This window comes from Agelaius phoeniceus, chromosome 22 (assembly GCF_051311805.1).
Source record: "Agelaius phoeniceus isolate bAgePho1 chromosome 22, bAgePho1.hap1, whole genome shotgun sequence".
Classification (NCBI taxonomy): Eukaryota; Metazoa; Chordata; class Aves; order Passeriformes; family Icteridae; genus Agelaius; species Agelaius phoeniceus.
The window spans coordinates 6,425,413-6,450,692 of NC_135286.1; the positions used below are offsets into that span (position 1 = coordinate 6,425,413).

A 25,280-nucleotide genomic window follows, 5' to 3' on the forward strand; every position below is an offset into this window, starting at 1 on the left:
CTGATTTTCATCAGCATTTCCAGAGAGCCTGAGAAGGATCTGCCCTTGTTGGGTGCAAAGGGAAATGATTTTGGGCAGTTTTGGTTGTTCCCATCTGAGATCTCTATGTAGGACCCCAAATATCCCCCATGGAAAAGTGGAATGTGCAGAGCTTGGGGTTCAGAAAGGGTTCGAGCCCTTCTCAGAGCAGAACCAGCTCAGGATGAGACCTTGGCCCCAGGAGAGGCTCAGCAGACCCATGGGAGCAGCTGGGGAGGAGCAAGGAACCAAAAGAAAAGGAACCTTTCCCTGGAAAATGAGGGGATCAAACCCATCTTTGACCTTTCTCCAGATCCGGAACCTTTCCCCGGAAAAACAAGGGGATTGAACCATGTTTCCGACCTTTTCCTGGAAAACGGAGGGAATCAAACCCATCTTTGACCTTTCCCTGAGAAAAGGAGGGGATTGAATCCAGACTCAAGTCTGAACCCTGCCTTTAACCCTTCCCAGATCAGGAATATTCCTCAGGGATTGAACCAGCCACAAGTCCCTGTGACGAGACAAATTCCAGCCCTCCTTCACCATCCCAGCCCCCTGCAGTGCCCCCAGCCCCAAACTGAGGGATTTGGGCTCTCCAGATCCCGAATCCAGAGGCAGCTGGGTCCAAACCCTCCTGGTGTGGGTTCAGGGCTGAACAAGAGGCTCCTTTTTCCTTTTCCAGCCAAACCTGGATGAGCTTCACCTTCATTCCCTGGGAGTCATTCAGGATTTGTTTTCCCAGATGTGTCCCATCCCTGTCCACACTTCCCTCCATTCCCAAGGAGGGGCTGGAACAAGAGCCCAGGCCCTGGGAGTGAGGTGGGAGCCAGCCAGAGCTTGTCCTCCTGCAGATTCCCAAAAAAACATCCCAGGGACAGCCTGTCCTCCCAGATCCAGGTATGCCATGTTTACATTTAGTCTGGAATTAATTCAGTCCTGTCTTTCAAATGCAAATATCCAGGGAAGAAATAACCCCAGATTTTTGGGGAATGTGTATAAATAACAGATATAAATATATGTATTTTTTCCCCCTAAGAAATGGGTTGTGCTGGAGCTGTTTGCAATCCCTCAATCCCACAGCATTCCCAGGTGAACAGGACATGGAAATATTCCTTTTTCTCCTCTTTAATAAATATAAATAATTCAAAACCAGCACTGACTGAAGCAAATGCTACTTTAAAAGTTGCTGCTTACTCCTGTTTTGATTTTTCCTGGTGACCTTCCCAAAAAACAGAAATGCTGAGGAAGAAAGATTCAGGAAGCAGCAGAGTTTTGGGAAAACATTCCAAAAATAAGGCAGGATCTGCTAATTAGTGATTTTTGCACCAGGAGCTGGATGTTCTTGGCTCTTCCCTCTGGAGCTCACCTGGAATTTTTGGAGGCTCAGCAGCATTTCCTCCCCATTGGATGTGATATTCCATGACAACCCATTGATACATGGAATTCCTGAAGGCTCAACACCAATTCCTTTCCACTGGATGTGATATTCCATGATAATCCCGTTGATACATGGAGTTCCTGGAGGCACAGCTGCATTTCCTTTCCATTGGATGTATGTCTTGGTTTGGAAAGCCAGGTGTCTGCTGAGGAAGGCAGGAGCCTCCCCTCAAATGGAAAATGTAAACACCCTTCCTGAATTCCTATAAATTTTAAAGTAAGGGGCTCTCAGGCAAAAAAATAATATGGGAGCAGGAATAACAGTTCTTTATTAGGGAAGAAAATAAAAGGATAAAATGAACAATGCAGTGAACTAAAGCAACAGTGGCAGAGTCAGAACCCAGCCTGACACCCTGTGGGTCAGGCTGGTGGCAGCAGAACCATTGGAATTGTGGCTCAGCCCTCCTGCAGTGCCAGGGCTGGTTCTGCTGGAGCAGGGATCCTGGAGAAAGGTGCAGTCTCTGCCTCTGCAGATCCAGGGCAAGAGGCAGCTGCTGTTCCTCTGGGCAATGCAGTGCAGAAGCCGTGCTGGTGTTCCAGAATCTCCAGATTCTATCCGGGTAGGAATGCTTGGCTCCTCCCTCTGGGCTCCCATCTGCCAATGGGATGCTGGAGTTCTTATCAGCCATGCAGGGACATTCCAGAGCTGTTATCAGCAGGAGGAGTGGGTGTGGAAGAGATAAGGGAAACTGCCCATGAACAGGAGACGGCTGCCATGCAGATGGTGAATAGAAAACACCTTGCCCTGCAGTCTGGGACAATGTGATATTCCATGATAATCCCATTGATACACAAAACTCCTGGAGGCACAGCAGTGCTTCCCCTCCATTCGATATTCCATTGCTATATTTTACAACCTGGTTCTGCCTGAGGATGCTTACATCCATGGAGAAACCTCCTTTGCTCCTGTAAAGTGGTTTTTAGGTAGGTTTCTCATCCCTGAACTTGTCCATGATTCTATAAAAACTCATGGCATGGCGTGGCAGGAGTTTCACACCCTGATTCTGTCCAAGGATGTTCATATCCATGGAGAAACCTCTCCTTTGCTCCTGTAAAATGGATTTATGTGGATTTCTCATCCCTGAACTTGTCCATCCTTCCCTCCACACTCATGGCAGGAGTTTCATTTCCCAATTCTGCCTGAGGCTGCTCATGTCCATGGAGAATCCTCTCCTTTGCTCCTTTCTCCCTTATTTTGATGCTGTCTGGATCTCCCTTTGGATCAGGCACTGGCTGATCCATTCCTGAGCAGTTTTCCCATGTTTTTCCCAATTCTCCCTGAGCAGCAGGAAGAACGTGCTTGGTGTGGAGGGGGCTCTGGTGTGGGAACAATGGGATCAAGGCCTGTCCCTGGGCAAAACCAGATGGTTCTGTGAGGGTTCAGCAGAAATTCCAGGAGAATTGGGGCTGGAATTGTCCCTGAGCCATCTTAGAATGCCCAGAGCAGCAGGAACGTGCTCCTGCCCTGCAGGCAGCAGCAGGAGGTGTTAATTCCCTCCTCAAACAGGTTTATTATGGAACAAGATGGCCCAAAGCCCCTTCCAGACATCCACAGGGACCGACACAAATCCCCCTTTGTGTGTCCTGGAGCTGCTTTTCCAAAATATCCCCCCAGGAGCCCCTATCCCTGGGAATGTGTTCTTGGACTTTTCTTTGCATTTCTAGGACCTTTTCCTAGTGCCACAAATCCCTCTGGGAGCACAGCTGGGATCTGTTGGGATCAGAGTCAAAGGCACCACGGAGGAAAATCCACACTGAGGTTCCATTCATGGGCTCCAGAGGCCTGGGAATGTGCAGGATTTTTAGGGAAGGGCTCTTGTTTTCCTGCCAGAGGCTGCTGATAAACACTGGCAGCTCATTCATGCCCAGGGCCGAGCCAGCAAACAGCTGGCACCTCTGGCTGTGGGGCAGCAAAGTTCTGGGATTTGAGGGAAAAGGCTTGGGGGGAAGCTGGGAAAGCTGGAGTGACTGGGAAGGGCAGGAATTCCATCCCTGACAGGGATGGGGCACGAGGAGAAGCCACTCGGGGGCTTGTGGTGGCCAGGAAGGTTTGGCTGGTACAGTCAGAGCACAAATAAAATCCAAATATTCCTGGGTCAGCCTGTTTGTCCTGCTTGGATCCAAGGTACTGAAGAGGGAATTCTGCTGTGAGCCCAGCGGGTGAGAGCAGAAGGAAAAAACAAAACCCCAAAACCCTGTGGTGAGTTCAGGACCCTCTGCCTCATGTCTGGTTGTGCTTAACCACAAACAAACTCCTGTGAATCCATTTTCACCCACTCCCACCCTCCGTGTCCTTGTTGGCTTCTGGGAATGCCAGGTGAATTCCCAGCCTGAGCTGCAGAACCAAGAAAAGCTGTGAGAATTCGTGGAGAGGCCAAGAGCTGCTCTCCAACCCAAACCTCGCTGCTCCAAGCTGGCCCTGCAGCCAAGGTTCTCACCTCACCTCCGTGAAAAGCAGAATTTAGGGCTGCAAATGAGGGGTTTTGGTGAAATGTCTGAGCAGGCTGGAAATTAAACCCTTTGCTGCCCTCTCCAGTGTATTTTTCCCGTGGTTTTCCCAGCACAGGAGTGCCGCATTCCCATGGGATGCCACAGGACAAGGGGGTGACAGAGGAAATGTGAGGAAAACCCCAAAAATCGACAGAATTCCTCATCCCCCATCCCCTGAGACCTCAAATGCAGCTGGTTGGGAACCCAAAAATCCTGTGGCTGCCAAGCCTGGATGTGGAACTGATGATGGGGAAGAGGGAGAGCTGGGAAGGAGCAGGGGAGAAGTGTTTTAAGGTGGTTTTACTTCTCATTATTATTTTCTTAGCAATAAATCCAATTAAAATCCCTAATTCCAGCCTGGTTTCCCCATGATGGAGGGATCTCTCTTGACCCCTCTTGACCCTCTCAACCCACAACATCTTGTTCCATTTTCTCTCCCTGTCCAGCTCTGAGAGAGCTTTGGTGGAGGTTTGGTGTCCCCAGGGTCACACCACCAAGGGAAGAACTGGCACAGGATCTGATACACTCCATCCTCCAAAAGAGTGGATTTGCTCTGGTTTTGTGGCAGAAAAACCTCAAACTCCTTAAGAATTAGGAGGAAAAGTTATTGATATTCCAGGCTTTTCTTCCCCAGAATAATTCCATATCTCCAGTGCTGGCCTGCAGCTGTGGGGGATAACAGAGGGACCTGCTCTGAGGTGACAAAATTGGATTTTCCAATGAAGAAATTAAAGACTGGAACCCCTTTTTGGAATGGAAAGGAACAACTTGAACTCTCTCCAAAAATAAATTAGCTTGGTAAAAAAAATTTAGGAAATAAATAGAGCCTGATTGCCCATGGAAAGGAAAATGAAGTCGGATTTGTTTCCACTCAGGAGTTGTGGTTGTAGGGAGAATTCTTAAAGGGAAAATCCCAAATAAAGCCATAAAAAATTATTTTACCATTCCAAATCCTTCATTTTTTGTGGATTTCTGGTTGTTTCCCTTTCTTCCCCCAGCAGAAAATTAAAGCAGATGAGATTTTGTTATGAAGGGAATTTTTGATGTTCTAAATGGCCAAACCCAGCTTCATTAGAGGTGGAATTAATTACAGTTAATTACACCTGCAGAGAATGGCTTCACCTGTCCTTGTTAGCCCTTGAGAGATCCTGCAGGGAGGTCGGGCAGTCACCTCTGCTCTGGGGAAAGGCACAAAATGTTGGGAATCTTTCCCAGAGGGACAGAGCTCCCTCTTCCCCAGGGATGGAGTGGGTGTCACAGGTCAGATCGTGGTGGAAAAAAATCCAATTTATGTAAAACCCCAAATTTCCTCATTTTCTTCAGTCATTTCCACCTCAGTCTTGCCTTTTTATCAGTGCTGTGTTGAGCTGCAGCCCCAGAAAGGACCTGAGGCACCATGAAAGGCTTTAGGGAGAAATCCTAAATAGGGCAAATCCTAAATAGGAGAAATCCTAAATAGGATTCCCTACCCTGGGAGCATTGACTCCAGTGTGTTCCACACCAGTGGATATTTGGGATCCCTTTTTCCCAATCAAACTCTGCCTTTTCTCCTTTGCCCACCACCACTTGTTGAGCAGCCTGGAAAAGCCCTGGGGTTTGTGACAGCCAGGCTGGAATTGGGATTGGTGCCTTTGGGATGTGCAGAGCTGGGATCTCCTCATCAGGAATTTCCCATTTGTAGGCAACTCCTTGTGTGGAGAGCTGGGCAAAGGAGGGGTCATGATCCAGGTTCCTATGGATCACAGGAGGTTCTTTTTGGGAAGAAGGATGGGGAATTCTGTCACCTTTATGTTCTTGGCTGCAGGAATGGGATTGAGGAAAATCCCTGCATCCAAGTGTGTGGTTCCATTCTGGAGTGTCCCTGCTGCTGTGGGGAGCACAGGCCAGGGAAACCCCACCTTTTCTTCAGAGTCACGGGAAAATTATTGGATCTGCTGGAATAAAAGCCAGGAAGAACGGGCAGGCAGGACACAAGTTCAGAACCTGCTGTGCCCTGGGGCTCAGGAATGTTCTGAGAGAGGAAAATCTCGGATAACTCCTGTTCCAGGTTGCTTTGGCAGCTCTGTGGCCTTATCTTGGGTGCACAGCTCTGAGTACACCTCAAATCCCCTTTTATCTCCTCCAACTCCCCCAATTTGCGTCTCATTCCCCACCTTGGCACTCCTGCATCCACAGATGCACTCAGAGCCCTCATTCCCTGCTCCAGATCCCGCTGGGATCACCTGGTCCTTGGCAGGAACATCAGAAGCACCCAAAGCATCCCCTCAGAAATCCCAAACCTTCCCAAATTGCTGCTCCATCCCAGCCTTCCGCCACTGGTGGTTCCTAAGGACACTCACTGCTAAAATCGGGAATTATCTCCTCTCTGCGTGCTCTCCATTCCCTGGCTCCTACAATTCCACATTAACTCCTTCCATTACTCCACAATGTTCATTGAAGCAAACATTAAATTCTGATTTTTATTCTGTAGGTGCTGCTCAGGAATTTTAGGTTTGGAGAGGTCAATGAAGATTCCCCCGGTCAATGCTGACGGCGCAGCTGCTTTTGTTTGGGTGTCCTGGTTTGAGCAGCCAGGTGTGTGCTGAGGAAGGCAGGAGCCTCCCTTGAAATGGAAAATGCAAACCCCATCCCTCTGAATTATTGTAATTCTGAAATTAAAAAGCTCTCAGGCAAAGATATGGGAGCAGGAATAACAGTTCTTTATTAGGAAATTAAAAATCCAAATGCAAGAGTACAAACCAAGCCTGGCAGAGTGAGAGCAGGTCCTGGCCCGCTGTGGGTCAGGGGGTGGCACAGCCCCATCCCATGGGGGCTCAGCCCTCCTGCAGTGCCAGCTGTGCTTCTGCTGGAGCAGGGATCCTGCACAAGGGGGGAGTTTTCCTCTGCAGCTCCAGGGCTGCTGCAGATGGGCCTGGGCTCCCTCTGGCCATGCAGGGCAGCAGAAGCTGCTCCTCTGGCAATGCCCTGGGCAAAGGCTGCTGGGCTGTGCCAGGCTCCCATTGGATCCAGGTAGGAATGCTTGGCTCCTGCCCTGGGCAATGCAGCATCTCCCCATGGGATGCTGGAATTGGATCAGCCCTGCAGGGACACTCAGTGGCCATGGACAGCAGAGATCTCCTGCAGGGAGGATTGGCTGGGGGAGAGATCAAGAAAACTGCCCCAAGAACAGCAGAGAACTGCCCCAGCTCTGACACATGGGGACAGGACACACAGCCCCAGCCACACCTTGCAACTGAGGACACTGCAAAAGGTTTCATCCAAAAAGTCCCATTCTGTGAGCAGCACCATTAATGCTGGGATTTAGGGAATTTTGGGGAGGTGGAGATGGCACCAGGGGCAGGCTCTGCTCTGTGTTTTCCAGAGCAGATTCCAGCCACTTCTGAGGTTCTGGATTTTGGGAATAAGGCACCAGAGGATAATGGAGCTCCAGCTGTGCCAGACACACTTGATGTTCATTCCCCGTTAAAGCAGGACATGGGAAAGAGGGGGAAGGTGGGATACAGGGTTCAGATATCTGGGATTGGAAGAGGAGAAGGAGGGAATTCATGGTTCAGATGTCTGGGATTGGAGAAGGGGCATTTGTGTTCCCAATCCTGGATTTCATGGAGCACTATTAAAAGAACTGGGTGGACAACAATGGAAAATAAACAGAATTTGGCCCCTCAAAAGCAGATTTTAGATAAATTGGAGCCCCAAATAATGGCTGTGACAGCAGCAGGGCCCATCTGGGATCAGCAAAGCAGAACAGCTCCTGTCACCCTTCCAGAATGTTTTGTCTGTGGGGAATGTGGTGGTGATTGGGAATGTCAGACCAAGGCTCCTCCCAGGATTCCTGTAATGTGGATTTGTGATCCTCCCTTGGAAGTATCAGTGGGGCTTTCCAGGAGTGTCCTCTGTGGGGGTTTGGGGCTATCCAGGAATATCCTCTTTGGGGTTTTCCAGGAGTGTCCGCTGTGGGGGTTTGGGGCTATCCAGGTGTCTCCTCTTTGGGGTTTGGAGCTCTACAGGAGTCTTGTTTTTGGAATTTTGCAGCTCTCCCGGTGTGTGGGGTTTTGGAGAGCAGCTTCTCCACGGGTGGCCTGGAAGTGAGGAGAGGTCAGCTCAGGGATTCCCGGGATTCCCACCCCGACCCCTTGGCTTGGCAGGGGTGGAGCTCTCCCAGCAGAGGCTCCTCTGAGTATAAATCAGGATTTCCTCCAGGGAAAGCTGCCCCTGGCACCAAACCCTCCCTGCTGGAGCCGTGGAGCAGCTGTGGAGCTGAGCCAGGTTGGGAAAATTTGGCTCCCAAAATTTGGCTCCAATCCCAGGGAGAGCACAGAGTCCCCTCCCTGCCCTGTCCATAATTCCTGCAGTCACTCCCTTGTGAGGATGGGGTTTTCCCTCAGCAGGAATTCCCTGTGCCCGTGGGATGGGTGGATTTGTGCCCAGGGACTGCACCACCAGAGCCAGCAGAGAACTTGTCCTGTGGGCTCAGATCTCCAAGGTTCATCCCTGGAAACAAGAGAAGCCAGGAATCCTGAGGCACCATCCCAAAAAAGAGGCAGGTGGACACAAAGGTGGCACTGGAATAATTTAGGGAGTTTTTTTTTGGTCTTAGAGATCAAACCATTGGGGGGAAAAAAACTCCATTTATTCCCATTTTATTACAGCTGCTTTAGAGGAACAAAACTTTTCCCCATAAAAACTTAATTCTAGAATTTAAAGATTAGGTTTGCCAAACTTTTCATTCAGTGAATCCAGCAGGGAAGGGAGCAGCCCTGAAGGCTGGATTGGGATGCCAAGGTTGGGTTAAACCCAGACCCTTCCTCAGGTTCAAAAGGCACCAGGAAAGGAGGAATTGCCAGAATTAAATTCTTCCAAGGCTCCTGGGCTGAGTTTCAACCTCTGAGAAGAAAACCTGTAAATCAAACTTGGATTTTGGACAGGCACCAACTTCAGAGGACACTTCCAGCTGATGGGGCTCCTCCTGAGCTGCTCCCAAACCTGTGGAACATTGAAAATCCACGGGAACAGCCAATGGGTACATGAAGAAGGGATATTTCTATTAAAAAAACTTCCCATCAGCCCCACCCCTAGGCCCTCCCAACTGGATCCATAAAAACAAATGAAGTCATCAGTGAATTTCATAGAATCTCCACTGCTTTCTCCTGCTGGGTTTATAAAAACTCTGCTCAGATCATTTTTCTTGGAGTGCAGAAAGGAGAGGAAGAAGCAGCTCCGTGTTTTGTTCTGGTTCAGGCTGTGCTGCTGCAAAGAATGGGTCAGTAATTGCCAAATGTTTCCAGCTATTTTTCCTTCTTTTCCTTCACTGAAATCTTAAAAAAGGTCCAATCAACTCCACAGTCCCACAACTGCATCGAGAAGCTCTCACAGAAATTCCTTTCAATCATTTTGAAGAACTCCTGATCATGGTTTTAAAATTATTGTTATAAATTCCATTCCTGGGGATGAAACTGCCTCTGATCATTGAGGAGCTTCACCCAAGGTCCATTGCAGTGAAACTCCCTGTGATCACTGAGGTTTTTAAGCCAAGGTCCATTTTAATGAGGAATTGTTTAAGCCTGAGGTAGTTCCAGTCTAAGCTGACATCTCCACTCGGCCTGACTCCAGCTGGAATTTATCTGAACAAGCTCCATCCCAAAATTCACCATCAAATTAGATTTTGTTCTGCATTCAGGTTTCTGCTTTAGGTTAAAGCACTAAAATGACTCAAATAAAGGTACTCATGTGAGGGCTGAGTGCTCCATTCCCAAAAGCAGGAAGCGAACCTACACTAGAGGAATCAAAACCCTCCAGACTTCCTTATATTATTTTCTAGTAGGGTCAGCTAAACAAGCTATGGGGCCCATACCCCGAAAATGATGGTGCAACTCCTTCCCCTGCTAATGAACCCCCAAGCAAATCTAATCTTCATCATTAGCCCACTCCTAAGAACAGCCATTACTATCTCAAGTAACCACTGAATTATGGCCTGGACCAGCCTTGAAATCAGCACACTCACCATCCTCCCATCAATCTCAAAATCCCACCACTCACGAGCCATTGAAGCTGCCACTAAATACTCGTGACCCAAGCAGCTGCTTCTGCCATTGTCTTGTTCTCCAGCACAACCAACGCATGACATACTGGACAATGGGACATTACCCAGAATCCCCACACAGAACTCTTGATTTTGCTAGAAAAACTCCTATTGGAGTAAAATTTCTCCACAAAATTTCACCCAAATTGTGTTTTTCAGGCAGCAAAGCACCTTCAGAAATGAGTGTCAGAGTGGCTTTGGGGCTCTGGTGACCTGGGGCAGTGAGGGTGTCCCTGCAATGGTGGCATTGGGAGCTCCCTTCCCACATCACCCATTCCATGATCCCATGAGGGATGTGGGACCTGCCCTGGATGGGAGCACCTCCAGCTGTTCCACTGAAACCCCTGCAGGATTTTGGGATGTGGATATTTGGGATGTAAGATGAGGAGAACAAAGGAGGGCTCTGTGCAAACCCCAGAGCTGCACCCACTTCATTCAAATCCAAATCCAAATCCCACCCCAAGGCCTCATTAACCTGATGGGAGCAGGAATTGCAATCTCAGCCCCTTCTCAGGGGGCTGCAGGATAAATTCCATTTGTTTCTACTTGAGGTGGAATTAATCTCTGGCCAGGAAATCAGCTTAAGGCCTCTCCCCTGCTTCAATCCCTGCAAGGCCTCTGTGGCTCACTCGTGTAATCATTGATTGGGTTCTGGAGAGCTCTGGCTAATTACAGCTGGGAATGACTCAACTGTGGGGCCTTGGGCAGCGCTGAAATTTGGAATTAAAAAAGAAAGAAAATCAGCCTGAAAGGATTCAAAGCTGTGGTGTCTTGAAAAACCAGGCTGTCAAAATCTGGTCAAGTGAAACGTTTTGAGTTGATTGCTGCAGGGTTTTTTTCCCATATATAACTCAGAGACATATTCCGAGGTCAAATGTTTTCTCAACCTGAGGAGGTGAAATGTTTCATTTGGAAAATTGCAAAACAAAATGTTCCCGTTCTTGTACTTGTGGGTGGATGAATTTTCTTTTTAAAAACTCTGCAAAGTTTTAATGCTTTTATAGAGAGCCCCAGCTTCTCCTCAGCTGAGGTTTGGGCTTCAAATATTTTGGTTTAGACTTCAACATTTTGTGTGATCTATGCTAAAGGTGAGGCACCTGCACAGGGGCTCTGTCAGCATTAATTGTGGGAATATTTGGAGAACATGGATTTCTTATCCTCACAGAAAAGATGGACTTTGTGTGATCTGAGCACACAAACACAGAATTCAAACAAGAATTTGGGATCAGTGGGAGCAGGGACAGCCACAAGAACTTGCAGCCTGTCTTGGTTTGGAAAGCCAGGTGTCTGCTGAGGAAGGCAGGAGCCTCCCCTCAAATGGAGAATGTAAACCCTCCCCACCCCTCTGAATTGCTATAAATTTGAAATTAAGGGGCTCTCAGGCAAAAATATGGGGGCAGGAAATAACAGTTCTTTAATAGGGAAGAAAACAAAAGGATAAAATAAAGAATGCAGTGAACTAAAGCAACAGTGGCAGAGTCAGAACCCAGCCTGACACCCTGTGGGTCAGGCTGGTGGCAGCAGAACCATTGGAATTGTGGCTCAGCCCTCCTGCAGTGCCAGGGCTGGTTCTGCTGGAGCAGGGATCCTGGAGAAAGGTGCAGTCTCTGCCTCTGCAGATCCAGGGCAAGAGGCAGCTGCTGTTCCTCTGGGCAATGCAGTGCAGAAGCCGTGCTGGTGTTCCAGAATCTCCAGATTCTATCCGGGTAGGAATGCTTGGCTCCTCCCTCTGGGCTCCCATCTGCCAATGGGATGCTGTAGTTCTTATCAGCCATGCAGGGACATTCCATAGCTGTTATCAGCAGTGTCCTCTCCCAAGGGAGGAGTGATTGTGGTCACTCAAAGAGAGAGATAAGGCAAACTGCCCACTTGACAAAGATAATCTGCCATAGAGATGGTAATGGAAAACATCCTGCATTGCAATCTTCAACACAGCCCCATAATGTTGATGTTTCCTTGTAGGAGAGGGTGAAACTGCTGGGAAGGTTTCTCCCAGGCAGACCCAGAGGGTTGGGATCAGCTGGGATCAGCTGTGTGTGGGGACACCCAGAGCCACTGCTGTGCTGGGGACTCTGCCAGCTCCTGGAGCGGGAGGTGGGGACAGCAGTGCCACACTCAGGGACATCCCTGTGGCCAAGACACACCCCGAGGTGCCAACTCCAGCACCCCCTGCACTGAGGCAGAAAACAGAGCAGGGATGGGGCTGTGCTGAGGAAATACCCCAAAAATGGGATTTACTGTGATGGGGAGCCCCTGCAGGCTGGGATGAGCAGGAGATGGAGCCCTGCAGAGGCACAGCGGGGTCTCCAGCCTTGGAGAAGGATTTCACACCGAGCTTTTGAGGGGAAAAAAAGATGTTGTTTCTGCAAAGTGCACAGCTGGGTCCTCTTCCCATTTCCCGGGAGAAAACAGTGCAGGGATAAAAGGGCGAAGTCTCCTCCTTCTCCTGTGGAATTTTACCCAGCTGCTCATGTTAGCACAGTAAAGCTTCCCTTTCCACTCAGGACAGGGGGGATTTATTACCCATTTTCCCTCCTTCCCTACAACTCCACCAGCACGACAGCTCCAGGAGCTTTTTGCTTTTCTTAGCTTGGCTTACAGCTCCTGGTGCTTGAAGAGGCTTCACTCTGCTGCCCAAAAATCCCTGTTTTCCTACATTTCCTGGCTATTGCTGCTGGCTGTGGCTGGTTTGTTGTAAAAACCTATCAGGAGTTTCTCTCCCTGCTGTGAATCTGTTTGGGAATGGGGGCAGGAGCAGCCTCCCTCCCCCAGGCCTGAGGAACGTGGAAACATTGGAGAGATCGCTGAGTTACCCACACAGGGTGTCCTGCCAAGCTTTCTGCAGGAACTCTCACCTTTTTTGGTGTCTCCTAATAAATTTTTTTGGGGTTTGCAGGCAGAGCAGCAGCCATGCTCCCTCTCCAGCTCAGTAACCCACTGGTTTCTTGTTTTCCCTTTTCCAGAGCAGAGCAGGGATGGAAAGGTGGGAATGGGAGGGAATTGCAGATGGGACAGTGAGAGAGGAGGGCAGGCTGGGCACAGAGCTCAGGCAGGGATAAGGTTTTTCCCTGGTGATTAAATCCCAGAAATATCTTGTTTTCCCACTGTGGGAAGAACTAATGGAGCAAATGTCCTGTGGTTTGCAGCGGGCAGGGCCCAGCCCTGGGCTGCTCTTTGCCCTCAGATGAGGTGAGTTTGGCTCTGCATGTGAACCCTCTTGTGGAGTTTTGTCTCCTGGCTCGAGCTGATCCCTGTGCTGGAGCAGGACCAGCACTCCCCAGCATTCCCAGTGCTCTGGAGCTCAGTGGATGCTCCCAGGGATGAGCTGGTGCTGCAGGAGCCTGGAGCTGGGTTCCAGCAGGGCTTTTTGGGGTTGTGGCTGCCCATGGGATCATCCCCCACGTCCCAGCCCCTCCCAGGCACAGCCTCCCAGCCCTGGGGGCTCTGAGGGGTTGTGGGACACACTCAAAGCCCCAAATCCTCCCCATTTTGGGGTGATCTGCTCATGGACTCTGGGGCGTTGCAAAAGGGATCCCTCTCTGCCAGTGAGTTGTTAATGAGCAAGGTGCTGCTCCAGGCTCCTCATCCAGGCAGGAATCATCCCAAATATCTCAGTCTGGACACTCGGAATGGGAATCAACTCCAGGTGAAGGAGCAGCATTTTGTAACAACCTGGGACAGTGGAAAGTGTCCCTGTCCATGGCATGGGAATGGGTTGAGTTTCAAATCCCTTCCCACCCCAACCATCCCACGATCCTGTGTGGGAAGCTGAACCCAGCATTTCATTTTTTAAGGTTTTGTCAATGTGGGAGGCATCTCTCCATGAATCCCCCATTAATAACAATTAAACAGCTGCAGTGGTTAATTGATTTATCCTTGCTGGGTGAATATTGCAGGGAAGCTGCTGCCTCCCTTCAAACCAGAGGACGGTCCTGTCCTTGCAGAGCTGTGTGAGGGAAAGCCAAAGCAGCAGCTCCCTCCATCCAGCTGAATGAAAACAATGGACTTTCACCTCTGTGAGCACTTAAATATCCTCCAGATTATGATTTTTTATCTCTGAGTGAGGCAGGAGCGTGCAAGGTAATGGATAAATCCAGGAAGGTGGATCCACGGGGAGGCTGTGTGGACATCAAGCATAGCAAAGCTGCCATAAAATATAATGAAGGAATAAAGCAGGGAAGAGGCTGCCATAAATCCTAAAGCAGGGCCCAGCGTGAGGAGAAAAGGAATAATAAATGGCCAAACACACATCAGCACAGACATAAAGCATAATGAGCTGCTGGCTGAAAGTCACATTAATGGAGAGGTTCTGTTGTCACTCCCAATAAGCAAAATGATAATTTTGTCTTTGGAGCCCTCAGAGAGCTCCTGGCTGCTGTGGGAGGGGTTGGGATTTCTCACTCAGCAATGAATGATTTCTGACACCTGCAAATCCTTCTGCTGGATGTCAGGAGCAGCCCCAAACCCCTGCCAGGCTGGGAACGTTTGGTGTGGGGCTCAGGGGGGGTCGGACACAGCAGGACAGGCTGGGGACACAGGGCAGGGACAGGACAGCAGCTCCAGGTCCTGGGGGGGTAAATGCCAGATTAAGCCCTTTTCTGACCCAGAGATGGGGGAACTGAGAGGTGTTTTAAAAACTTTTATTCCATTTTCATTCTCATGAGAAGGGTGAGACAATACAGACGTTATAATTCATGCTATTAAAATCAGAAGCCAATTATTTCCTAATTACAGTACACTAAAAGCGTTTCTTGGCCTATCAGCTTTTGCTATGCCATGCTGTAGATGCACAGGTAAAACTGGGAATATTGGAAAATCCAGGCTGGGCATAGTCCCCTCCCCATGGGAATCACTTGGGTTTAACAAGGCCAAGTCCGGTGCTGCCCCTGAGATGGAGAAACTCCTGGGATGGATCCAGCTGGAGCAGCCCTGGGAGAAGAATTTGGGGGTGGTGGTGGGTGAAACTGGACATGACCCAACCCAGAAACCCCCCAGCCCTGGGCTGATCCCAGGGGGCAGCAGGAAAAGGGGAATTGTGCCTCTGTGGCCCTCTCAGGTGAGACCCCACCTACAGAGCTGCTCCCGCCCTGGAGCCCCCAAAATCAAGGACCTGGAGCTGCTGGAGAGAGCCCAGAGGAGCCCACGGAGCTGCTGCAGGGCTGGAGCCCCTCTGGAGCCAGGCTGGGAGAGCTGGGGGTGCTGCCCTGGAGAGGAGAAGGCTCCAGGGAGAGCTCAGAGCCCTGGCAGGGCCTGCAGGGGCTCCAGGAGAGCTGCAGAGGGACTGGGGCCAAGGATGGAGGGCCAGGAGGCAGGGAATGGCTGCCAGTGGCAGAGGGCAGGGCTGGATGGGATCTTGGGAATTGGGAATTGTTCCCTGGCAGGGTGGGCAGGGGCTGGGCTGGAATTGCCAGAGCAGCTGGGGCTGCCCCTGGAGCCCTGGCAGTGCCCAAGGCCAGGCTGGGCATTGGGGCTGGCAGCACCTGGCACAGTGGGAGGTGGCCCTGGGCTGCAATGAGCTTTAAGGTCCCTTCCCACCCAAACCATTCCATGATCCTATAATTCTGTGACTTCTGGAGAAAGCCCCACCTGCCCCCCCTGTCCCTCCAACCCTTCCAGCTGGGATCTGGCAGATCCTGTGATTCCATCACTGCACAGTTCCTCACCTCCATCCCACCCTTTGCACCAACCTCCCTGTGCAAATCCATTTGGGATTTTAAAACATCCATTTCATATAATTAGGGCACTCAAGAAGCAGAACCCATTTCCCAGCCACTCCCCCACACTCTCCCTTTTCCCTGGCAGCAGCAGAGCCTGAGCCTGCCTCAAATTGGAGCAGAAATTTGTGGTGGCAGCCCCAGTGCCAAGCTCTGGCAGGGATTTATTGCATTTATTGCTGGCAATAAATGCAACATTCCCCTCATTAGGGCTCTCACATTGTTTGGCTTCTCGTGGAGGGTAAATCCACGAAGCAAAACCTTGGGAGAAACCAATTAGGAATGTTATAAATAAAAAATATAACATATATTTTTTATAAATATGCATATATATATTAATTAAAAATAATATAATTATATACATAATATAATTCTATAATATTTGTGTTGAAATTATCTATAATAAGAAATAATTATATATATGATATATATAATAGATATTTATGGATAATATAAATATATATATCAAATAACAAATGTATAAAGATATATATTTTATAAATATTAAAAATATAGAATATATATTATATATTTGTTATTTGTCATATATATTTCTATTATGCTTAAGTATATATTTATATATAAATACATATCTAATATATCATCTTACAAGATATATAATGTAAATATTATTATTGGCTCTCACCAATACTTAAATATTTAATTTATATATATAACTTTTGTTTTTCAAGTTATTATTGATCACAAAAAACCTGATCTAGTACAATTTGTAATTCCTGCTTTTGATATAATCTGTCAGTTTCTGTATGCACAGTATAGCTTTTATAAATAGTGGTGTAATACAGTGTAATATATATTATTATATGGTATAATACTAGTATATAGTGTAAATATAGTGTAATATATACTATTATATCATGTATTATGATTATATAGTGTAAATATAGTGTAATTTATATTATATGGTGTAATAATATTATACAGTGCAAATATAGTGTAATATATACTATTATATTGTGTAATACTACTACATAGTGTAAACATAGTGTAATATATACTGTTATATAGTGTTATACTACTATATAGTGTAAATACAGTGTAATACACTACAAAAATAATATAATTATTTTAGACCATAGCATAATATAGACTGTGAAATGTTGAAATGCTTCTTCATATAATAACTCAGGAAATGGTGTAAGAGAATTGGGTGATTTCCCACGTTTGGGGACTATCTTATCTGAAAGACAAGATAATGGAAACAAAACCCAGAGCACTGAAAAAGAAAAAGAAGAATCTATTGACCCTCGTTATCAGGGAGTGAAAATACAACAGGGTGGAACCACAAGAAGAAATAAAATGTATCAGTTTAATCTACAGGATGGCATGAAGACAAGTCAACAGTTAAAACGAAGCAAAAGAACTCAAAAACGAAACTAAAAACTAATCTAAACTCGAAGGAATGTTTGAATATGTATAAACTTTATGAATATGCACTTTATGAACGTGCATCCTGTGATGTAAGAGGATATTGAGAACATGGATTAAGTTAAAGTGTGCTTCTGGCAAAGGGCCAAGTGTCCCAGTGCTGGATTTTGTCCCTTTTATCCCTCAATAAACTTTTATAAAATTTTCAATAGTGAGCTGTGTTTCTCACAGGAAGGACGGAGGAAATATTTCCTAGGGCTGGTGGGGACTGGGAGCTGGGACAGGAGATTTGGGCAGGAGCTGAGCCCAGCTCAGCTCTGGGACAAACTCAGCAATTTCCCCGTGCTCTGTTTGCCCACCTGTGATGGCAGCATGGACCCAAAGCTTTGTGTCCTAACCCCACCTTTCATCCCTTCCACAGAGCAATGAATGCCCCAAACCACCTCTGAAATGGGCAGAAAGGGTTAGGCAGGGAAATTTCCTGAGTGCCTGCCAAACCCCGAAATTTCCCCCCAAATCCACCCCTCAAAAATTCCCCAGTCCCCCTAAATTTTCCACCAACCCCACCCAAATCCCCTCTAAATATCTTAAATCCCCCCTTAAACCCCCAATCCCTCCCACATTCCCCCAAACTCCCCAAAACCACCTTAAATCCCCGCTAAACCTCCCCACGCCCCCCAAATCCCCAATTACTCCCACATCCTCCCCAAATTCCCCAAAATTCCCCCAAACCCCCTTAAATCCCCTCTAAACCTCCCCATGCCCCCCAAATCCCCCCTTAACCCTCTCAGTTTGCCCCAATCCTCCCCAAATCCCCCTAAGCCCTCCCAAAAGTTCAGAAATCTTCCCAAATTTCCACAAACACCCCTCAGCCCCCCTCAAATCCCCCTGAACCCCCCAACCCACCCCAAATCTCCCTCAAATCCCCCCACAGATTTTATAGTTCTTTACTTTTTTGGCATAGATATTTATTTGTAGTTTTATATTTACATATCTTTAGATAATATGATAAATATATCTATCAAAATGCATTATTATATTGTCTTAGGGTGACTTTATGACACTTGTATCCCCATTCTGTTCTGTTCATGCTGGATACCAAGTTTAACATTTAAGCCCGGTTCCAAGAGCAAAGAGGGGAGAACCAGTTAGAGGAGAGCCAGCTTGAATTTATTTTCTCAAGAAAGCCACTTCAAAAGTTTCCTCCTAAATTTGCCCTAAACCAAGACATATATTTATATTTATTTATATTTATTTTATTTGACATATTATATTTACGAATATTTATCTATTTATATTGTATAAATATAAAATATCAACATATTTCAATAATATCATACTGTAGGTATTATATCTATTATATCCATTATATTTTATATATTTTTGTATATTTATGTATATTTATATTGTTATATTGATGTTTATATTATATTTATATTTATATAGAAACTATTATATCACACATATTCTATCATATAATGATATTATATTTATTTTTATCCTTATTTATTTTATTTTTTATTATTGGCATGTTTTTATTTATCTATTTATTTATCTATTTATTTATTTATTATTGGATTTATTCCCAATGGCTGCCCCACCCTCTAGCCCAGCTTTCCTTGAGGAGCAGATCACACAGGGCTGGAATTCTTCCCTGCTCTGGGGACAAGGGACAAAGGGACAGCACCTGGTCCCAGCCTCTCCTGGTGGGAGATACTCTGATGACCTCTCCAAGGAGAAATTCCAGCTGGAATTGCTGCCAGGAGGGAGTCACAGACAAAGCAGCACCAAATGCCTCAAATCCATGTCCGGCATTCCATGTCCAGCCAAGGCTGTGTCCCTTTGAGCAGAGCAACCTCCTAAAACCTGGAGTCCCCAGAAGGGATATGGGGGTGGCACTGCCAGGCCTCAGTGGCCTCCAGGCTCCAGCAGGACCCCAGGCCCAGCTTTTCCCAGGTTTCATCATTCTATGAAGACTTCTGATTCCCAGAGATTGCTCCATGGCCTGAGGAACATCAGTGAGTTCACAGAGGACATGGGGCCTCTGCAGCCTGGACTTCCCTCTCTTTCAAAGATTCCAAGATGTGGATGTGGCAGCCTGATCAGAGAGAGAGAAAGCCACATAAGTTTCCCAGAATGGGCCTGGGAAGCTTTAGGGAGCAGGAGATAAACAATGATAGCCAATTATTAAAACAACCTGCAGGTCATGTTTTTCTGTTTCCTGTTATTCTCATAAGATTGTTTACAAATGGGTGTCTTGTTAATTAGCCAATCATGTGAAATGTATTGATTAAATGACCAATCAGCTTCACCTGTATCGACCAGTTTATAAAAGAAGCAGTTTCAGTGAAAACAGTGAGCTCGTTCAACTCAGCCTTCTGACTAACTCTGTGTCATTTCTGATTTAACAGTGCCAAGAGACTGGCCTCTTCTTGTCATCAACTTAAAAGATTGTGTTCTCAACATTCCACTGCATCCAGAGGATGCTCCTGGATTTGCCTTTTTGGTTCCAGCCATCAATAGAGGAGAACCGCTGCAAAGGTTTTACCGCGAGGTTTTACCACTGGACAGTTTTGCCTCAAGGGATGAAAAGTTTGCCACTATTTGTCAATATTTCATGGCAAAATCTTTGTCTCCAGCCCGACAAAACACCCATGGTCAAGCATTTTACACTACATCCAGGAGCTCCCCTGGAGAGGAGAAGGCTCCAGGGAGAGCTCAGAGCCCTTGCAGGGCCTGAAGGGGCTCCAGGAGAGCTGCAGAGGGACTGGGGCCAAGGATGGAGGGCCAGGAGGCAGGGAATGGCTGCCAGTGGCAGAGGGCAGGGCTGGATGGGATCTTGGCAATTGGGAATTGTTCCCTGGCAGGGTGGGCAGGGGCTGGGCTGGAATTGCCAGAGCAGCTGGGGCTGCCCCTGGAGCCCTGGCAGTGCCCAAGGCCAGGCTGGACATTGGGGCTGGCAGCACCTGGCACAGTGGGAGGTGGCCCTGGGCTGCAATGAGCTGGCATTGAAGATCCCTTCCCACCCAAACCACTCTGGCATTCCCATTCCTCAATCCAGGATGGAAACCAGCACCAAAAACCATTGCAGCAAATGGAGAAAGGCAAGGAAAGAATGATTTCCTGCATGGTTCCAGGTGCCCCCAGTGCCATTTGCCACAGGGGGTTTGTAGCCTGGCAAGGCCTGGTTGGAGAGGTTTGGGCTCTGCCAGGGTGCCCAGAGCAGCTGTGGCTGCCCCTGGAGCCCTGGCAGTGCCCAAGGCCAGGCTGGACATTGGGGCTGGCAGCACCTGGCACAGTGGGAGGTGGCCCTGGGCCATAGGAAGAGCTTTAAGGTCCCTTCCTACCCAAACCTTGGATGACTTGCTCATTGCAGCACCAACTCAAAAAGAAATGGAACAGACTTGTGTCTGTTTGTGTTTGTTTTTCCACAGCCAGAGCTCAGTTTGGGTCCGGAATGCTCGGGCACACAAGGAGAGCTCTGTGTGCCCCTGCGGGGATAAGGGGCAGGGGCAGATCATAAACCAGCTTTTCAGATCTGCAGGAAATCCTTCATCCTCCTGCAACTCCTTCCACAAACCAGCTTGGAGGGGAGGCAGCCCCTAAAGAAAACACATTTCATGTGAGGAAGGCAAAGCCAAGCCTGTTGTAAAGGAAAGATGCTCAAAATTATCTATTAAAAAAAAACCCACCTTTTTTTTAGCCCTATATATCAGGGGTGGAGGCAGCCCCTAAAGAAAACACCTTTCATGTGGGGAAGGCAAAGCCAAGCCTGTTGTAAAGGAAAGATGCTCAAAATTATCTATTTTTAAAAATAAACCTTATTTTTAGCCCTATTTATCAGGGGTGGAGGCAGCCCCTAAAGAAAACATTTTTCATGTGGGGAAGGCAAAACCATGCCCGTGTTTGCATCTGGTTTGTAAAGGAGAGATGCTCAAAATGATCTATTTGTAAAAATAAACCAGATTTTTAAGGCTATTTCTCACAGGTGGATGCAGCTCCAGGGGTGCTGGTGGATGCGGTGCCCTCAGTCCTCACCTCAGCTCTGTGCTTTCCCTGCTGGTGAAGAGATTTCACCTTCCTGCTCTGCCAAGGATCCATCAAGGAGTGTTTGCAGCTGGATTGTATTTATGAAGCACCCAGGTGGAATCTCTGCATTTAATTCCATAAAAACCACCAAGAAGCCCCTCTGCTGCATCACTGTGGGGATGCTGTGCTGGGAACGCTCCTGGAGGCATCAAACAGCAAATCCAGGGAGCATTTTTGGGATCTGATACCCACAAGAGCTCATGTGAGCCCAATTCTCATTTTATTTACCTGCATTTCCCTCCTGGAGAGTTGTCCCCTGCTGGGACACATCAAACCTTTGTCAGAAAGCCCAAAACTCAGAACAATCCGCTCCACAGGGGTCTAAAGAGGGAATTTCTGTCCCATGGGGTGGGGGAAGAGGAAAAGAGAATTAAAAATGGGTTTTTTTATGTGAACAGTAAAAAGTCTCTTGTCAAAGAGCACATTTCAGTTAGCAGGGGGACACCCCAATGTCCTGCACAGTGACAAAGCCACCACACTCAGATCCCGCTGGTTTCCCTTCCAGGAGATGAGGACACAGATCACATCCCCAGGAGCTGGGACCAGAGCTGCAGATCCTCCAGCCAACACTGATGCCTTAGGATTTTAGCTTTTATATTTTTCATACATTTGTAATCCTGCAGTTCCTTAGTGTGTAACTCTAAACTCCATGTACAGTGTGAGCTGCTGCTTCCCCATTTTGGGCAGACACAGCAATTCCTGTCCAGGCCTGGAAAGCAAGGACACCTCACTGCCTCAGGCCCCGAGAGATGGAAACAAAAGTGAGTTGGGGGCAGTAAAGTTGGGGTAAATGACTTCATTACCTGAAGCTGTAATTGGAAGAGTAACCCCCGATGTGCAAATGGCCCAAATTTATAAAATTGTGCAAATCCATGACACCTGGTCCATTTTTGGGTATAGCCCCTGGGGGAATTTTTCTGCCCAAAAGGCCCTTCAATAAATATATCTGCTTTTTATTCCCTTAATTTTGTCTGGCCTGTGTTTTTAGGTAGCCCCAAAGAGGCACCAACACCCTCTGCCATCCTCCTCCTCCTCCTTGCAGAGCCCAGGGCTGCTCCAGCAGCAGCTCCAGGGAACGGAGCCTTTGCTGGCAGGGAACGCCAGCTCCAAAGGGAGGAACTTTGCAAAAACAGCAAAAGCAGCAGGGTGAGTTTGAGGTGAAATTCCTGGCCCCTGTTTTGTTCCTGAGGATTTTTGCAGGACAAAGCCCTGTCCTGCTCCTGATGGTCCTCTCCTGACACCCCGTGCTGGACACAGAACTGGGGCTGCGATTTCCCAGCTGGATGTGCTCAAAAAGCCCCCCAGTTTTGCTTTCTTTGTGATTGAGAAACCCAAAGGCCTCATGTGACTTTGTAGATGACTTCACACATTCAGAGAGCAGGAAGGAAGCCGAGCTGCTCTCATTTTGTGTTCCGTGGGGCAGCTGCAAATCCAACCTCATTATCTCAGGAGCGCTCAGAGACCCGAAAATGACCCCCCAAACTCCCCCTGAGCCCCCCAAATGCTGCTGCTTCAACATCAAGACAGCAACAGTGGCCCTGGGGATCTTCCACATGGTGAGTCCTGCACGGGGGACAGGGAGGCAGGAAAACAGAGGTGGAACCTCTCCAGGAGGGTGCATTGTTGTGGTTCACAGGGTTCCCTGACACTGGAATGTTCTCTGTTCCCAAGAGGAAAAACCCAATGAGTTTAGAGGGATGAACAAAAGGTGAGGGGGGACAGGGAGAAGTGGAATTTGCTGCACTGGGAGGGGTTTTGAACAATTTTTTCCTGGCTCTGCCAATTGGAGCTCAGGGAAACTCGCTCTGCTTCCTGATTTTCTGCTCAGTGCAGGAGCTCCTACCTGAGTGTATCCAGAGCCTGCTGGGTGGGAATGGGCAGCCCTGGCAGTGGGAATGTGGGAATGGGGCACTGGAGGGATTTGGGAGCAGGACAGGCAAAGGGTGATGGGCAGTGCTGCCTCCTCTGGGTCTCTTTTGGTTTCCATTGGGATCATGGCAGTGTCTAGAAGCTGCTCAGGGCAGGGATGGCAGAGCACAACAGCCTGGAGACCCCTCTCTCCCACGCTCCGGGTGGCACTGAGGAGCTTTAGGTGTTTTCAACCGTCCTGAGGATGTGGTTTCTTGCATGGCTGGGTTATTAAAATAAACCCCGTGCTGCCCTGGCTGTGCACAGTCATGGTTTGGGAGCCCTCGGGGTGGTAACGGGGCTGGGACAGGTTCCTGGGACAGCAGAGGGGGAGCTGGGCACCTGCAGAAATCCTGGGATCAGCAGCTGTGGCACGGGAAGGACATTCCATGGTCTCCCCACAGCTCTGGGTGTGCACAGTCAGGGTTTTGGGCCCTTGGGGTGATACTGGGGCTCTCAGCACTCCTTGCCCAGCAGAGGGGACTGGGGAGAGCTGCAGCCTGCAGAAATCCCATGGGAATGGCAGCTGTGGCACAGGAAGGACATTCCAAGGTCCAAGAGCTGTACCATCTCTCTTGCCCTTGGAAAACAGGGTGATTTTTGGATAGGTCTTGTCATACTTTAAGAGCTGTCACACAATACCCATCATTTCTACCCCTGCCTCTTCTCTCCCTTTCTGATGGTGCAGCTGCAGCTGGGCAGGGGGAGGGAAAGGGAGAAGGGATTTATACCTTGGCTGATTTGCTGCATCAGCGCTGGGGCCTTGGGTCAGGATAAATTCCTGCTGCAGGTGCCAGGGATGAATCCCAGCCATGCTGGGTGACAGCAGTCCCACCACCAAAGAGCTCTCAGGCTCTGTGGCAAGGTCTTCTCCTCCCATAAATCAGCTCTGCCTCGCTGCTGATCTCTTCAGAGACAACTGGAATAAATCCTGGGTGCTCTGGAACAGACAGGGAAGGAGGGGGGGAGTGAGGAGAGTGTGATCAGCAAAGCTCCATGGTGTGGGGAGGTGATCTGCAGGTGACTTTCAAAGACAGCACTGGGGAGCTTGTCCTGCTCCTCAGGCCTCAAGGTGTTTGACAGAGAGATTTAAGGTCGGGGCTGGAAACCTGCTCCAGTGCAGGAACAGAATTCCCTTCCTGCTGCTCCTTGATTGGAGCCAGAGGAGCCTCGGGAAGCAGCGTCTGCACCTGGTCTGGCCTCAGCTGCACTCCAGCTCCTCTTTTAGCAGCTCTGTAACTCACAGAGCAGAAATTCCCCTCTGGAGCCCTCCCAGGCCCTGTCCTCACCTCTGGACATGACTCAGGTGAACTCAGAGGGATTCACTGAGCTCTCACCAGGCTCGGCTGACCCAGGGGCCCCACAGAACCTGAGCTGCTTCCCCTGGAGCAGCTCAACCAAGGAGGCAGCAGGAGAAGATGAAATGTGAAAGGGAACCAGATGAGAACTCAAAGCTCTCCTCACTTCACCCTCAGCTGCCACAAGAGCACTCAGAAATTCAAGACAGAAAAGGAGAAGCTCTGACAGGGCAGCGTTTTTGGGTGGTGCTCCTTGTGCTGGTGTCCCCAGAACACCCCAGCACCCAGTGCACCCTGTCCCTGTCCCTGTCCTTGTCTCTGTCCCTGTCCCTGTTCCTGTCCCTGTCCTTGTCTCTATCCCTGTCCCTGTCCCCGTCTCTGTCCCTGTCCCTGTCTCTGTCCCCGTCTCTGTCCCTGTCCCCGTCTCTGTCCCTGTCCCTGTCCCTGTCCCTGTCTCTGTCCCTGTCCCTGTCCCCGTCTCTGTCCCTGTTCCTGTCTCTGTCCCTGTCCCTGTCTCTGTCCCCGTCTCTGTCCCCCCCGTCTCTGTCCCTGTCTCTATCCCTGTCCCTGTCCCTGTCCCTGTCTCTGTCCCTGTCCCCGTCTCTGTCCCTGTCCCTGTCTCTGTTCCTGTCCCTGTCCCTGTCCCTGTCCCTGTCCCTGTCTCTATCCCTGTCCCTGTCTCTGTCCCTGTCCCTGTCCCCGTCTCTGTCCCCGTCTCTGTCCCCGTCTCTGTCCCTGTCCCTGTCCCTGTCCCTGTCTCTGTCCCTGTCTCTGTCCCTGTCCCTGTCCCTGTCCCCAGGGGCCCCTGTTCCCCAGGCCTTCAAGCTCCCCTGGCAGAAACCCCTCCTGTGAAGCAGC

General features: G+C 48.8%; 1 protein-coding gene across 2 annotated transcripts in view; it reads left to right on the plus strand.

Moving 5' to 3' along the window:
- The first annotated feature begins 22,562 nt into the window (after positions 1–22,562).
- Positions 22,563–25,280, plus strand: part of LAPTM5 (lysosomal protein transmembrane 5) — a 28,594-nt gene continuing 25,876 nt past the window's right edge. Inside the window, exon 1 of one of the 2 annotated variants that reach the window (XM_054648396.2) lies at positions 22,563–22,772. In XM_054648396.2, coding sequence (XP_054504371.2) covers positions 22,686–22,772 — 87 coding nt within the window. In that variant the 5' untranslated portion in view covers positions 22,563–22,685. The remainder of the gene's footprint in view (positions 22,773–25,280) is intronic. The other variant, XM_054648397.2, reaches the window with a different exon arrangement.